This window comes from Salmo salar, chromosome ssa14 (genome assembly GCF_905237065.1).
Source record: "Salmo salar chromosome ssa14, Ssal_v3.1, whole genome shotgun sequence".
In the NCBI taxonomy this organism is placed as follows: domain Eukaryota; kingdom Metazoa; phylum Chordata; class Actinopteri; order Salmoniformes; family Salmonidae; genus Salmo; species Salmo salar.
Window position 1 is genome coordinate 32,705,438 of NC_059455.1, and position 13,584 is coordinate 32,719,021.

General features: G+C 42.5%; 1 protein-coding gene across 1 annotated transcript in view; it reads left to right on the forward strand.

Moving 5' to 3' along the window:
- Nucleotides 1–542: 542 nt before the first annotated feature.
- LOC106569317 (E3 ubiquitin-protein ligase mib1) overlaps nucleotides 543–13,584 on the forward strand; it is a 101,529-nt gene continuing 88,487 nt past the window's right edge. Inside the window, 2 exon segments of the mRNA XM_045694221.1 lie at nucleotides 543–1,585; nucleotides 2,452–2,623. Of these exon segments, the coding sequence (XP_045550177.1) occupies nucleotides 1,357–1,585; nucleotides 2,452–2,623 (401 nt within the window). The 5' untranslated portion in view covers nucleotides 543–1,356.

A 13,584-nucleotide genomic window follows, 5' to 3' on the forward strand; every position in this document is an offset into this window, starting at 1 on the left:
GTATGCCTCACTTGGTATTTGAGGGTATTAAAAATATAAAATGTTATTGAGACAATAGGCAGACGCTCCAATTGTATGCATATTCTATAATTATATTATATTTCTGTCGGTACAAACTTTGTTTTCTCTCCGGCCCCTACATTTTTTTGCACTACACCATGAACAGGTGGGGGATTTGTGTGTCTGTGTAGCTATTTTAAATGTTTGAAAACCGCATTTGGGTAGCTATTTTAAATGTGGTCCCCTAGATTTGGTGTTTGCATATAGGAGCAGGTTTGGAAGACATTATATTTGAATTATCATAGTGAACTGTTCACCCAGAACCCTGTGAAAATCGGTGTTTGAAGCCAATATCACCTGTGCAGTCTTTTGGCCAGGCCTATGCTGCTTCAAAAAGTGCAACAAAATTTGGCTAAAACAGGGGAAGTTAATTTCGCAAGGAATTATAGGTATTCAATTCAGTCATTTTGCATTTTAAACATTTTGTTTAGCCTCGCCTTAGTGTTTTATTTGTCAAATGACGCTACGATCTAGCCAAACCCTCATTTTCCAAATATCTTCATTGACCGCTGGTCCACCTCCGTCTGCTTGATGATTTACAATAATGGCGACGCTTTTATTCTGAGTGTACTTCTGCGAGCCATTTGACAAAATAAATACATTTGAGGAAAAAAAATCTAATACATATGATAATAAACGTAGCAGGAAACAATTATTCCAACAAAAAAGGACTAAGCTACGCTACCTGGCTAATGTGTTACTTAACTTGTGGAGGTGGCATTCTTGCGGAGGCACAAGCGCTAACGTTAGCTAGCAGCTAACAAAGGTCTACAATTTCGTGACGATGTGGCTACTTTACAAGCTCTTGGGGTGACACTTTCTTGTGGTCTTGGGACGAAAAACAACTTAAAGGGGATACTGAGGCGTACCAGTTGTTTCCACAACGTTACAGAACAGCTTGTGGAGTGGAAAGTGCGTGCCATTCAACAGCTTAATTTGTCAGCTAACGTTAACTCGCTAGCTAGCATTTTGCCTATCTTGGCTTTGCTTCCCAGTTAACTGCGTTGTTGTTGTTTTTAGTTGGTAAACTAAACGTCTAACATTCACATTACGATACATTTGACTAACACCTTTGTCGCTAGCGTGTGTCTGCTATCTTGTTTTTGAACGTTACAGTAAGCAGGCTAGCCACACAGTTCGGCGTACTACTTGCAAACTAACAGGATATTGCTGAATTGTCTTCTTCTGGACAACAGACCGATTTTTCGTCGCAAAATTATCCTGTCGAACACAGTTAACTTTAGTTAGAAAGCTAGCACATTCTGCTAGCTGGCAATTTGCGAGACCTTTTCGTAAATGACTACCGGCAGGAATAACCGTGTGATGATGGAAGGAGTTGGTGCAAGAGTGATCCGTGGACCCGATTGGAAATGGGGAAAACAGGATGGTGGAGAGGGACATGTCGGCACCGTCAGGAGTTTTGAAAGTCCGGAAGAAGTGGTTGTTGTCTGGGATAACGGGACTGCAGCCAACTACCGGTGCTCTGGTGCATACGACGTGAGGATATTTGATAGTGCTCCCACAGGTAATGTTTGCCTTCTGGTACTGTGATCCTAAACATCGTGTTTCCTGTTTTCGTGTTTCATTTAGCTTACGCATTTGAGTGTTGATGTGTACGCTACACAGTTATTTGGCTACCACATATCAAGTATTGCAATGCACCAAGCGTTAGCGTCATGGAAGAGCCTAACAGGGTAAACTGAACTCCATACAGATCATGTGGCATGTCCACTTTTATACTGAACAAAAATATAAATGCAACATCCAACAATTTCAAAGATTTTACTGAGTTCCAGACTGTTAGTTAATACAGTTCATATAAGGAAATCAGTCAATTGAAATACATTAATTAGGCCTAATCTATGGATCTTATATGATCACATTGTGTCCCCAGCACAAGATGCACCTGTGTAATGATCATGCTGTTAAATCAGTTTCTTGATATGCCAAACCTGTCAGGTGGATGGATTGACTTGGAAAAGGAGAAATGCTCACTAACAGGGATGTTAACAAATTTGGGAGAAGGAACATTTTGTGAATCTTTTATTTCAGCTCATGAAACATGAGACCAACACTTTACATGTTTATATTTTTGTTCCGTGTACCTATTGTTCACCTAACACCTTTTTTTTTGCACTATTGGTTAGAGCCTGTAAGTAAACATTTCACTGTAAGGTCTACCTACACCTGTTGTATTCGGCGCACTTGACAAATAAACTTTGATTTCATTTAGAGTTAGTGAATGATGGTATGAGGATGGCAAGTTGAGTGACCCCAGAGCCTCTGGCAGAGGGATCATTTCTTAACACGTCAAATTAAATCAGATTGGTTTGACGTGATACCTCCGTCTTCTTACCATTTCCTAACTGCCTTATTAACACTCCCTCTCAGGTATCAAGCATGACGGCACCATGTGCGACACCTGTCGTCAGCAGCCTATCATCGGGATCCGCTGGAAGTGTGCTGAATGCAACAACTATGACCTCTGCACCACCTGTTACCATGGAGACAAGCACCACCTGCGACATCGCTTCTACAGGATCACTACCCCTGGTAGCGAGAGGTGAGTACTGTCCACTGCCCCGTGAAGCCAATGGTTGCATTCCAGGACATCTTTAATGCAGTCACATTACGCGTTGTGAGATCTGGGATGTATTCCTTATACAGATTCAGTTGTAAAATGTTTTGACATTAAGAGTTTACTCCAAACAGAAAACATTTCGCAGCAAAACAATAGTCCCTCCATGTTTCATTCCGTTTGTTCTGTTTGCTTCCGCTTGGTTTTTAAACGGTAGACGGCTTCCATCGCAATATGTAATGAATGCACCTCTGATTATCTTCGCAGTATGACTGCAACAAAGGTAACATGGAACACACGCCCTATGCGTAGGGGTGCTTTGTCAACTCAGCCCCACCTCTATGACAAAATGTATGGTTTAGTGAGGAGTTTAATGATAGCAGTTCCTATCTACATCCTTTGGTTGGTTATGTTGAGGAACCCACCCATTTTACTCTCCTTCTGTTTTCTCTTCCTACCTGGCTGTCTCTGATATTTGAGTTGTAGTTCCTGAGCCCAGCCTCATAGGCAGACTCAACATGTGGCAACCTATCCTGGCTCTCTGTTGCCAGGCGACCGCTCAGCCTCTTTCAGAAGCAGTGATGTTGTTGGGGCCTCAGCCAATCCCATGTTACTGGCCATGTCTGTTTTTTTTCTGCTTCCATTGAAGATTTACAAGTAAAAGACCAAGCACAATTGAAGAATCAAAACAACCAACCTATATTGAGAATGTTACGATGGGAAAGGAATGTAATAGTTTGAAATAATAATAAAAGGTGCTGTGAATAAGATTATTTTTTTGAAAGTGTTTTCAAAATTAACCAACTGACTGAAACAACCTGCAGAGACTGCAACCAAGACATCTTATTGCATTAGGGCTGACCCCAATTAGTCGACTGGTCGATTATTTGTTCATAGGCGGTTGGTTGACCAAGATTTTTTTTAGTTGAGCTTTAACAAACATGTATACGTGGCCATGTCAGTGAACTAATCCATTGCAGAGGCCTAGACTAAAAGCCAATTTATGCTTGATCCGAGAAATGTTGTCAGAGGCTCCATAGGGTGTGATGCAATTGCGGAGCCTCCAGAGGCCAAATCGAGCTCCGTACTGCATCGCCTGCACCTCCCAAATGTTTTAACAATGCGGAGGGCTCTGTATTGCTCCGCATTGACATGATTAGTTTAAGGTAGGTGGGGGTTCCTTGACAACTTCCTTCACAACAGCACTGCTCAGCGACGCGCAAGAAGTATGAATGCCTTGATTTCTGCTGAGGCTGAATCACTGTAAATACTGCATGGCCAATGCAGACATCAGATTGACCATGCGCCCACATACATAATGCACTTCCATCTCCAGAATACGCTCCCTCCTTCCAATGTGTGCACATTCATTGTTCATTAACTTCATTGTGTGAATTGTTAGTGTATATCAATTCCCGATTACATATATCACAGGTACTACATTTACTGTTAATGCCTATAATTTCTAATCTATGTTTGTTACTTTGGTTACGATAATTTCTGTTAATGCATTCAATATTATTATTCCAGTCTTACCGTTCTGATTGTCGGAGTGGACAGATTGTTTGCAGCGCGCGCAACCTATGCTACACTTGTGAATAACACATTTTGGTTTATTTCATTCCATTTACGAGTTGACAATTTAGTCATTGTCTTTTATTTGGAGTGCTCCTGTCAATGTTGAGTAAGTACGTATACGCATAGAAGTAGGCTTATAGGCTACCTGGCCTGCGCACAAATGTAGGCATATAATTGTGCCCATTTGGGGATCTGATAGTATTTCTGGTTGGCTTAACGCACAACCACTCATGAGCTGTGGAGCTTCTCAAAATACATTTTTCTTCACCTCAAACAGCAAGCAAACAGTCTGTTTTTACATCCATTGAGAATTATAATAGTTCATCAATGTATTTGAAAACATCTTTCCAGCTCTCTCCCTTTCGATAACCACTCGAAAGGGAAAAATGTCATGCTCTGATCCAGTGGAAACGTCATAAAATAGGCCTACCTGATTACTCATCAGTGCTTGACTTGGAGTGAAATAGGTTCCGGTACTCATTTTGGGTGCTGGTACTCTTTATATTTAGGTGCAAGAGCTCCACAATACTTGAGTTAATACTCTATAAGAGGAATATAACATTTTGAGTTTCTAGTACTCAGCTCCGGTGAGCTCCTGTCCAAGTCAAGCGCTGCTTCTTATGCCTTGTGTAAATAGCCTACAGCTGTCTGTCCTGAGCTCACTGGCACAGGAAACTCTCAGGGCCCAGAATCTTTAATACAATGCTGCAAGTTCGCTAGCACTAGCATCAGGCAGAACCAAGTTAATAGTTGATACAATGTTTCAAGTTCGTTGCAGACATGCCATGCATTGCCAATATGATTCATAAGATCATATTTTCTACCTGCAGGCTGTAATGTTTTTATTTGTTGGCTTTCTGTAGGCTATTTTTACGTAGTTGGCAATATAAGTTACTTTTTAGGTTTGTCTCATTTCAGATTTGGATAGAATTTGGATTACCCACATGACAATGAATTTGAGATATGAAGACGTTATTCTAAATTAAATTTAAACGGTTCCACGAAAATGTGCATATGAAAACCCTAACTGGCACACACATCGGTAGAAATGGTAAGATAAATTGGCATTCCACATGAAAGGTTGCCGAGGCAGAATCTGCGAAAGCCAGCAGGAGAGGGAGGAGAATGGTTGGGTCAGGTTAAGGTTTTTTTCTTCTGGTTATCTAGATCTCTGGCTCCCTTGGGGCATTTGTGTCTCATCAAACAGTAAGCTTAAAGCGTCTGACGCTCAATGCATATAGTTGATTTTATTAAAACATGGAAAGACATATGGGGGAAAAAAAGAAAAATACAAGTTTAAAAATGTTGACCAATTGATTGGTCGAAAGAACAAACGACTTTCGCTCTGCAAAGATTTTTTAGTTGTGTCGGGGACAGCCCTACATAGCAGACAATATGTTTGCTTGCTAAAGCAGTCACTCCATCCGCTTCAAGCCCTTTGTGAGATTCAAAGGGACAAACAAAACGCATGGCGCCACAGCTGGCACCTTTTCAAGGACATATGACCTTAGTTCCCCTGAGACAGTTAGTGCATGACTGCAAACAAAGGCAGCAGGGGGGTCCCTGTCCTCCCTCAGACACTGCTCTGAAGGCATGGTGGACTGTTTTGTTATGCCACATTAGATAATTTCACTGACTGTTGGAGGGGATGTGGGGGGGGAGTGTCCCCAAGACAGCAGTCTGTTTACATTGGTTAGGCCTACAGTGTCCAGCTGCTCTGTCTAGTTGTCTAGCCTCTAGGACTCTACTGTGGTTAGTTAGACCACTGCCATGAGGCTTTGGCTTCTCTCTTGACCAATTATCAGTAAAGGAGCATGGATGCATGCGTTGTCGGTCAAGTAATGGCAGTGCTATGGAACAAACAATAGGATAGGATGCCACCTTTCCAAGTCAGTTCCACAAATTTCTGCCCTGCTAGAGCTGCCCCAGTCAACTGTGCGTGCTGTTGTTGTGAAGTGGAAATGTCTAAGAGCAACAACGGCTCAGCCGCCAAGTGGTAGGCCACACAAGCTAACAGAACTGGACCGCCGAGTGCTGAAGCGCGTAAAAATCATCTGTCCTCAGTTGCAACACTCACTATCTAGTTCCAAATTGCCTCTGGAAGCAACGTCAGAACAATAACTGTTCATCGGGAGCTTCATGAAATGGGTTTCCACGGCCGAGCAGCCGCACACAAGCCTAAGATCATCATGCGCAATGTCTAGTGTCGGCTGTCGTGGTGTAAAGCTTGCCGCCATTGGACTCTGGAGTAGTGGAAATGCGTTCTCTGGGGTGATGAATCACGCTTCACCATCTGGCAGTCCGACGGACGAATCTGGGTTTGGCTGATGCCAGGAGAACGCTGTCTGCCCCGACTGCATAGTGCCAAATGTAAAGTTTGGTGGAAGAGGAATAATGGTCTGGGGCTGTTTTTCATGGTTCGGTTTAGGCCCCTTAGTTCCAGTGAAGGGAATTCTTAATGCTACAGCATACAATGACATTCTAGACGATTCTGTGCTTCCAACTTTGTGGCAACAGTTTGGGGAAGTCTCTTGTTTCAGCATGACAATACCCCCGTGCACAAAGCGAGGTCCATACAGAAATGGTTTGTCGATATCGGTGTGGAAGAACTTGACTGGCCTGCACAGAGCCCTGACCTCAACCCCATCGAACACCCTTTGGGATGAATTGGAACGCCGACTGCGAGCCAGGCCTTATCGCTCAACATCAGTGCCCAATCTCACTAATGCCCTTGGGGCTGAATGGAAACAAGTCCCCACAGTAAGGTTCCAACATCTAGTGGAAAGCCTTCCTAGAAGAGTGGAGGCTTTTATAGCAGCAAAGGGGGGACCATTTTGGAGTTGGATGTTCGACGAGCAGGTGTCCTCATACTTTTGGTTATGTGATGTATGAGGACACCTGCTTGACCCAGTAGACAAGCGTCCCTAGACCTCCATATGAGGCAAGGAGCCACAGCCTATTTATTATTTTGAAGTGCTGGTGATATTCAGGTCAAGGAAGACAAGACACGTTTACCTCGTGGAATTTGGCACAGATCACGTTTGACACAAATAATTGTATATACAGTTGAAGTCGGAGGTTTACATACACCTTAGCCAAATACATTTAAACTCAGTTTTTCACAATTCCTGACATTTAGTCCTTGTAAAAATGCCCTGTCTTAAGTCAGTTAGGATCACCAGTTTATTTTAAGAATGCGAAATGTCAGAATAATAGTAGAGAGTGATTTATTTCAGCTTTTATTTCCAACCGTGAAGCACGGGGGTGGCAGCATCATGTTGTGGGGGTGCTTTGCTGCAAGAGGGACTCTTCCCAAAATAGATGGCATCATGTGGAAGGAAAATGTGGATATATTGAAGCAACATCTCAAGACATCAGTCAGGAAGTTAAAGCTTGGTTGCAAATGGGTCTTCCAAATGGACGATGACCCCAAGCATACTTCCAAAGTTGTGGCAAAATGACTGTGTTGTCCTTAAGCCAAGGTATTGGAGTGGCCATCACAAAGCTCTGACCTGAATCCTATAGAAAATGTGTGGGCAGAACTGAAAAAGTGTGTGCGAGCAAAGAGGCTTACAGACCTGGCTCAGTTACACCAGCTCTGTCAGGAGGAATGGGCCAAAATTCACCCAACTTATTGCGGGAAGCTTGTGGATGGCTACCCAAAATATTTTACCCCAGTTAAACAATTTAAAGGCAATGCTACCAAATACTAATTGAGTGTATGTAAACTTCTGACCCCATGGGAATGTGATGAAAGAAATCAAATCTGAAATAAATAATTCTCTCTACTATTATTCTGACATTTCACATTCTTAAAATAAAGTGGTGATCCTCACTGACTTATTAAGACAGGACATTTTTACAAGGATTAAATGTCAGGAATTGTGAAACTCAGTTTAAATGTATTTGGCTAAGGTGTATGTAAACTTGTTTCGAGCAATTTTGCTTGCTGAATGGCTATAAAATAGGCCACAGTGTTGGCATGGAACTGATGGGGAAGTTTGAATGGCAAGAGCTAAATTGATACCTTGCTGCGCTGATGTCTTGCAAATGTAAATAACAGGCAGAGAGAAATTAACAAAATCATTTACACAACCAATCTACCGACGTGGCAGTGCGCGCCCTGTCAGTGGCACTGTCTCATAACAATTTTTATTGGTCAAAAGCTTAGCTTCACATGCAAAAAGACGCCGATAATCAAACCTGTTCGGAATAAATAATTTACGGATTGTGGCAGGACGATATTTCACAATTTGTGTGAACGGCATAAACAAGACGTGTTTATTTATTTTTCGGACTAATTATTAAGATGAAAAATAACGGACTTGGTGAGAAAGGGCCTTTACTGAAAATAGGCCTTTTACAAGATTAAATCATGACATGAGTGTTAAATTCTAATTAGAGATCATCCAGACAGGCTACTTTAGGAAACTTTCTGAATGGATTTATAGGCCTATAGAGAGAATCGGCGAACTCACACACGCACACCCCTGTAAAAGGACCTGTCAATCAAGGCCACCGGCGTACACTGAGTGTACAAAACATTAAGAACACCTTCCTAATATTGAGTTGCACCATTCTTGATACACACGGGAAACTGTTGAGCGTGAAAAACCCAGCAGCTTTGCACATCTTGACACAAACCGATGCGCCTGACACGTACTACCATACCCCATTCAAAGCCACTTAAATCTTTTGTCTTGCCCATTCACCCTCTGAATGGAACACAATCCATGTCTCAATTGTGGATTTAATAGGTGATTTAACAGGTGACGTTAATAAGGGATCACAGCTTTCACCTGGTCGGTCTGTCATGGAAAGAGCTGGTGTCCTTAATGTTTTGTACACTGTGTCAGACACAAGACTATTTGTCCTTACAAAAACCTAGGCCTACCATAGGCTTTCCGAAAGTAGGCTACAAGATAATGAATTGACGGGGAGAGAGACAGCTAGTATGAAGATGAAATTGACAATCATTAAAATAGAAACAAATACAAGCAACATGTCCATATACTTTTTATCAGTGCTGATTAGTCTATAAATGAAAATATTTTATACAATTTTACCATGCCGGGTTGGATAGAATTGGCTCGTTGTTCATTTGACACGTTTTTCATCGGAGCCAGAACAACCTTGTCGACGACTGTTGAATAATTAATGAAGTCAGATACATCCAACCCGTTTTAAAATAATGTATTTACTAGCAAGCAATGAAAACGTGCATAGACTATAGACGAGTGCTTCTACACCCCCTGCACCTCTACCGGATTAGCTGCTCCAACGTAAAACTACCGTTGGAAAGAAGAGGTGTACAGTGAGGGAAAGTATTTGATCCCCTGCTGATTTTGTACGCTTGCCCACTGACAAAGAAATGATCAGTCTATAATTTTAATGGTAGGTTTATTTGAACAGTGAGAGACAGAATAACAACAAAAAAATCCAGAAAAACACAGTCAAAAATGTTAGAAAATTATTTGCATTTTAATGAGGGAAATAAGTATTTGACCCCCTCTCAATCAGAAAGATTTCAATATGGGGATGAGGTAGTTGGGTGTGCTATTTACAGATTGGCTGTGGACAATCGGTAAGCTGCTCTGACAGCTGATGCTTAAAGTTATTGAGGGAGATATAAGACTCCAGCTTCAGAGATTTTTGCAATTCGTTCCAGTCATTGGCAGCAGAGAACTGGAACGAAAGGCGGCCGAAGTAAGTTTTGGCTATGGGGTTGACCAGTGAAATATACCTGCTGGAGCGCGTTCTACGGGTGGGTGTTGCTATGGTGACCAGTGAGCTGAGATAAGCCGGGGCTTTACCTAGCATAGACTTATAGATGACCTGGAGCCAGTGGGTCTGGCGACGAATATGTAGTGAGGGCCAGCCAACGTGAGCATACAGGTCGCAGTGGTGGGTGGTATATGGGGCTTTGGTGACAAAACGATTTGGACTGTGATGGACTACATCCAATTTGCTGAGTAGAGTGTCGGAGGCTATTTTGTAAATGACATCGCCGAAGTCAAGGATCGGTAGGATAGTCAGTTTTACGAGGGTATGTTTGGCAACATGAGTGAAGGATGCTTTGTTGCAAAATAGGAAGACGATTCTAGATTTAATTTTGGATTGGAGATGCTTAATGTGAGTGTTCATTTATTTCACCTTTTTTTTTAACTAGGCAAGTCAGTTAAGAACAAATTCCTATTTTCAGTGACGGCCTAGGAACAGTGGGTTAAATAACCTTTCCGGGAAGTTTGAAACCAATATACACAGGCAGTTAGAAAAGCCAAGGCTAGCTTTTTCAAGCAGAAATTTGCTTCCTGCAACACAAACTCCAAAAAGTTCTGGGACACTGTAAAGTCCTTGGAGAATAAGAGCACCTCCTCCCAGCTGCCCACTGCACTGAGGATAGGAAACTCTGTCACCACCGATAAATCCTCTATAATTGAGAATTTCAATAAGCATTTTTCTACGGCTGGCCATGCTTTGCACCAGGCTACCCCTACCCCGGTCAACAGCACTGCACCCCCCCACAGCAACTCGCCCAAGCCTTCCCCATTTCTCCTTCTCCCAAATCCAGTCAGCTGATGTTCTGAAAGAGCGGCAAAATCTGGACCCCTACAAATCAGTCGGTCTAGACAATCTGGACCCTTTCTAAAATGATTTGCCGAAATTGTTGCAACCCCTATTACTAGCCTGTTCAACCTCTCTTTTGTGTCGTCTGAGATTCCCAAAGATTGGAAAGCAGCTGCGGTCATCCCCCTCTTCAAATGGGGGGCCACTCTTGACCCAAACTGCTACAGACCTATATCTATCCTACCCTGCCTTTCTAAGGTCTTCGAATCTGATCTGTTTGTTCTGTTTGTTAACTTTGCTTTCGAAGATTTTAGAAAGGCAGGGCAGGATGCATATAAGTCTATAACAGTTTCGGTAAAGAGTGTCTCCCCCTTTTGAAGAGGGGGATGACCGTGGCAGCTTTCCAATCTTTAGAGATCTCAGACAATACGAATGAGAGGTTGAACAGGCTAGCAATAGGGGTTGCAACAATGTCGGCAGATCATTTAGAAGGAGATGATCCAGATTGTCTAGCCCAGCTGATTTGTAGGGATCCAGATTTTGCAGCTCTTTCAGAACATCAGCTGTCTGGATTTGGGTGAAGGAGAAACGCGGGGGGCTTGGGCAAGTACACACCCCACACTGACCAAAAAGTTTTTTGTTGGCATTTACGTATGTCCTCATTACCAGTAAAACATAATGAAAATGTATTTCTTTCACTTACTTTCTGTGCTGTTTCATTGTTCATTTGTTCAGTCGTTTCATTCTCAACCAGGATTTCTATGGAACACCGTCTGGGTCTGCTATGGAACACCGTCTGGGTCTTTGCTATGGAACACCGTCTGGGTCTTTGCTATGAAACGCCGTTTGGGTCTTTGTGTGTCAAAAAATATATTTAACACTATTTGACGTGTCAAAAAGCACTATTTGATGTGTCAAATAAGTTTGTTGATCAATCAGGACCTGAATATGACTGCACGTCACATAATAATTTAACCGTTCAAATTTTTTTTATTTAGTTATTACACATTGATTACACTATCACTCGTATTTCGTATGTCACAACGATTCATTGATACGTATGCTATGATGCTAGTGAAGTTGTCTTGCGCACTTACAGTGCTGGTCATGAAAAAAAACTTGCTCATGGATGCAAAAAACATGTTCTTCCCCAAAAACAGCAAAATGAGATCTGTTTCAGTAGCCATAGTTAGCTATCTAACTATATACAGTGGGGGGGGAAAGTATTTGATCCCCTGCTGATTTTCTACGTTTGCCCACTTACAAAGAAATGATCAGTCTATAATTTTAATAGTAGGTTTATTTGAACAGTGAGAGTTAGAATAACAACAAAAAAATCCAGAAAAACACATGTCAAAAATGTTATAAATTGATTTGCAATTCAATGAGGGAAATAAGTATTTGATCCCTCTGCAAAACATGACTTAGTACTTGGTGGCGCAACCCTTGTTGGCAATCACAGAGGTCAGACGTTTCTTGTAGTTGGCCACCAGGTTTGCACACATCTCAGGAGGGATTTTGTCCCACTCCTCTTTGCAGATCTTCTCCAAGTCATAAAGGTTTCGAGGCTGACGTTTGGCAACTCGAACCTTCAGCTCCCTCCACAGATTTTCTATGGGATTAAGGTCTGGAGACTGGCTAGGCCACTCCAGGACCTTAATGTGCTTCTTCTTGAGCCACTCCTTTGTTGCCTTGGCCGTGTGTTTTGGGTCATTGTCATGCTGGAATACCCATCCACGACCCATTTTCAATGCCCTGGCTGAGGGAAGGAGGTTCTCACCCAAGATTTGACGGTACATGGCCGGCCCCGTCCATCGTCCCTTTGATGCGGTGAAGTTGTCCTGTCCCCTTAGCATAAAAACACCCCCTTAGCATAATGTTTCCACCTCCATGTTTGATGGTGGAGATGGTGTTCTTGGGGTCATAGGCAGCATTCCTCCTCCTCCAAACACGGCGAGTTGAGTTGATGTCAAAGAGCTCCATTTTGGTCTCATCTGACCACAACACTTTCACCAGTTGTCCTCTGAGTCATTCAGATGTTCATTGGCAAACTTCAGACGGGCATGTATATGTGCTTTCTTGAGCAGGGGGACATTGCGGGCGCTGCAGGATTTCAGTCCTTCACGGCGTAGTGTGTTACCAATTGTTTTCTTGGTGACTATGGTCCCAGCTGCCTTGAGATCATTGACAAGATCCTCCCGTGTAGTTCTGGGCTGATTTCTCACCGTTCTCATGATCATTTCAACTCCACGAGGTGAGATCCTGCATGGAGCCCCAGGCCGAGGGAGATTGACAGTTCTTTTGTGTTTCTTCCATTTGCGAATAATCGCACCAACTGTTGTCACCTTCACCCCAAGCTGATGGTGATGGTCTTGTAGCCCATTCCAGCCTTGTGTAGGTCTACAATCTTGTCCCTAACATCCTTGGAGAGCTCTTTGGTCTTGGCCATGGTGGAGAGTTTGGAATCTGATTGATTGATTGCTTCTGTGGACAGGTGTCTTTTTTACAGGTAACAAACTGAGATTAGGAGCACTCCCTTAAAAGAGTGTGCTCCTAATCTCAGCTCGTTACCTGTATAAAAGACACCTGGGAGCCAGAAATCTTTCTGATTGAGAGGGGGTCAAATACTTATTTCCCTCATTAAAATGCAAATCAAGTTATAACATTTCTGACATGTGTTTTTCTGGATATTTTTGTTATTCTGTTCAAATAAACCTACCATTAAAATTATAGACTGATCCTTTCTTTGTCAGTGGGCAAACGTACAAAATCAGCAGGGGATCAAATACTTTTTTCCCCCA